This window comes from Glycine soja, chromosome 5 (assembly GCF_004193775.1).
Source record: "Glycine soja cultivar W05 chromosome 5, ASM419377v2, whole genome shotgun sequence".
Taxonomy (NCBI): domain Eukaryota; kingdom Viridiplantae; phylum Streptophyta; class Magnoliopsida; order Fabales; family Fabaceae; genus Glycine; species Glycine soja.
In genome coordinates, this window is record NC_041006.1 from 41,583,189 (window position 1) to 41,586,450 (window position 3,262).

The window sequence follows — 3,262 nt, forward strand, 5'->3', positions numbered from 1 at the left end:
AAATTAAATGATATTAGAATAAGAAAGTTCAAACCCACTTTCTTCAAGATGCATGACTTTTTTTAGGAGGAAAAAAACTCCAAAGAGTTTTCCGGTGAGATCCCATCATTTATTTTCCACGACTAAGGTGTTCTTTCACCGGTTGATCCACGTGTGTTTATTTAAATCTGATGTGTGCACAATAGAGAGTTGTTCTCAAAGTATTCCAGTATGGATGATATTCACCAAACTTATATTATGTGCGTCATTATGCTGAAGATAATATAATTAAAAACAAAAAACACAATCAACACAAATCTACCTTGGTTTCCCTTAACACATTATACATATATCTTGCATACAGAGTTCACATCTTCGTAGCAAATTACACATTTGAGAAACTTCAAGAGAAGGAAAGTTAATAAAACAAAACCATGGAAATTTTCTCCTCAAATTAAACCCCCAATATTCTATCATTCTATGCTACACTAGAGTGGTACTTCATTTTTCTCCACAACCCTCACTCCTTTTGCAGATCTGAGCACATTGGCCTGTTTGAAAATAATATGTTTAGATATAAAAGACAAACATGAGATATCGATGCCGCCACATGAATAAACATAATGAGAAACAAGAAAAGAAAAGAGGAGAACCATATATATATATATATATATATATATATATATATATATATATATATATATATATATATATATATATATATATTACTTGATCCTCGGTAATTTCGACTGCAAAAGCATCAACAATGACCAAAGAAGATGTCTTCTTGTAGCTTCCTGGCTCTAGGGTACTTGCTAAGAGTTCATCGTGTTTTCTATCAAGGTACAAATCAAGCTCATGTACCCCTCTCTTGGTTCTGGCAGCAAGAAGAAAGCAATAAATTAATAAAATGAGTACTACAATCAATTAAGAAAATGGTATAATAAAACAAATTAAGGAGAACAGACCGATCAGCTTGAAGTCTCCCGTATTCAGGATCATAGCTCATGAAGACAAAGTAGGACTCGACTTTTGTGCTTCCCATTAAGATTTATGAATGCCTCTTGTTAATTTGATTGGCAATGCCAGTTTTCTGCTCCACTGGCCACCTATTTATACAACAAAAGGTTGAATGACTTTCCCAGTAGAGAAGCAATAATAGAGAAGAGAAAGAAAAAAAAAAAAAAAGAACTAGGAGCTATTTAGGCCCACGTTGGTTTCAATTTTATGTAACAGCTTAGAGGTAATTTTTTCCGTTATGAACACCGCCAAGGAATTTATAATTTGAACCGACTAATTGAAATTTATTGATTTGTTATTAATAGAAACATTAAAGATTCTGATTTCGGCGGTGCGCCCCTTAAAGAGAATAGCAAGTTAATTACTTCTTAATGCATATGCGTGCAACATGATGAAGCACCATCGTTCACACTTGGCACTTGGGTCATACTCCATAATCTTGTACAATTACATGGTATTAGTAAAAGTCAACTTAAGCCTTTATTTTATTATTAATTATTAACACCAGCTACATCTTTTTTATTTTGACAGGTACATCTAAAGATTGTTCTTGTTAAGAAATACTCAAGTCTCACGTTTACTTGACTGTCTCACTTTTTTAAAATATCATTTATATATTTATTTAATACCAATCAATTTTAAAATGAAATTTAACAATTCTAAATAACCTTACATTCATAAAAAAGAAAAACCTCATCCTAAATTTTGCATCCACATTACTCTTTTTTTCTATCTCCCTCTTTCTTATCAATCAAGGTATTTTAGTACACGACGGTCTTAGTCCCTATGCTAATTAATTGTCTTATGACAATGGCTATAAGAAATTAAATTCAAGTTCAATACACAAAAGAAAATATACTTTAGTACATATTGCTCTATTTTCATCCTTTTTAACAAAGATTCATATACTTTAGTTGGATCTACTAAAAGAAGTTACTCCATATGATAAATTAAAATTAAAATATTTATTAGAAAAGATCGACATCCACATCTAATATTTGATCATGAATTAATTAGAATTGTCTTCAAAAAATATATATATGAAAAAAGGAATTCTGTCAAAGAAAACAGTCTACTGCATTTGACTGTCTAGGAACAAGCTGATTTTTGAAGATTATCAATTTTCTGTCATAGAGATTATTAGCAAGATTAAGTTTCTTATGTATAGACAAGCGCACATGTTACATTTTGTTTTAGCATCTTGATATATGTCTTCTTGTATTAGGGAGACTTTTGATTTTTTTTAACTGCGGGGTATGCCCCGTTTATTATTGTATAATTTTGGGTTTAATATAATTTATATTTTTTCCAAAAAAAGAAAATGGGAAAAGGCTATAAGTGAATGAAAAAGTGATAAAATATCATAGTTGTAAAACTCAATCTGGTTATAGAGAAGCCACCCAACTTTTGAAGACAACTTGAATTTCTATGCAGGCCTCCTTTCAGCTATGCATATCACTATTAGTCACGTTTATAGAGAAGCCAACACGGTGAGAGACTGTTTGGCGAATCTTGCTTGTGCATAAACATGATATATAGGGGACTGCATGCTTTACTTATTGTGGCCTTAATGTGTCTTCGTAATTCCTTGGGCCTTTTGTTGGGCTTTCAAGCCCTCCTCTGAATTATGTAAGAAAAAAACCCCTCCTCTTAATAATAATAAAAAAAATCTCAGTATCTCACCCACTTGAGTCGCGTTAATTAATGCACGACAACTCTTTTTTGTTGTACACACGAGCGTCGGTCCTTTATTAAAAGGATCACGTGTTTATAAAAATCAATCACCACCTAATTATATAACTTGACAATTTTGGACTGAAGTAACAAAAAAGGAGTCCATATTAATTAGGAGTAATAATATGTTTAAAAAAGACATTTCTTTAGTAAAATACCTATAAAATGATGAATCAGCTTTCTAACCAGACACGTCGTTTACGAACAAGAGATGCATAAATGAAGACATTGACATTTGAGAATTCACTAGTAGGTGCAGTCCCGCGTGGCAATCTAAATTAAAAAATCCTAATTAAGCGTTCCACTCGTTGTTGGATGTGTGGAGTGAGAAAAAATATGATAAAAAAGAGAGAGAGAGAGAAATATAAAAAATATATGTTAAATATTTTTACATTTAGAGAACAACACAACCAAGTGTGTTCGTTTGGCAAGATCATGAATTACTTCCTCTATGCATTGTTAAACGTTGAATGCGAAATTGAAATTAATTACTTTTATCAGAATTTTATTTTCTAGTAAAAACAAACAA

The 3,262-nt window shown here is 31.4% G+C and overlaps 1 protein-coding gene across 2 annotated transcripts; it reads right to left on the minus strand.

The window, feature by feature from the left end:
* Positions 1–282: 282 nt before the first annotated feature.
* Positions 283–1,147, minus strand: LOC114411572 (subtilisin-like protease SBT2.5). 2 transcript variants are annotated; one of them, XM_028375214.1, is made up of 3 exons: positions 948–1,147; positions 751–856; positions 283–530 (listed from the first exon to the last, which is right to left on the minus strand). In XM_028375214.1, the coding sequence occupies exons 1-3, from the start codon at positions 1,022–1,024 to the stop codon at positions 468–470; spliced, it is 246 nt and encodes an 81-aa protein (XP_028231015.1). In that variant the 5' UTR covers positions 1,025–1,147; the 3' UTR covers positions 283–467. The 2 variants fall into 2 exon arrangements, with proteins under 2 accessions (XP_028231015.1, XP_028231013.1); XM_028375212.1 differs by having other exon boundaries at positions 287–530; positions 709–856; positions 948–1,135.
* Positions 1,148–3,262: the final 2,115 nt, after the last annotated feature.

Excerpts from the sequence above, each read along its gene's own strand:
- LOC114411572 (XM_028375212.1), bottom strand. The coding sequence starts at position 1,024 with ATGGGAAGCACAAAAGTCGAGTCCTACTTTGTCTTCATGAGCTATGAT. Across the intron at positions 857-947 it reads GGGAGACTTCAAGCTGATCG|AACCAAGAGAGGGGTACATG; the intron begins GTCTGTTCTCCT and ends TCTTGCTGCCAG. Across the intron at positions 531-708 it reads TCGAAATTACCGAGGATCAA|GCCAATGTGCTCAGATCTGC; the intron begins GTAATATATATA and ends ATTTTCAAACAG.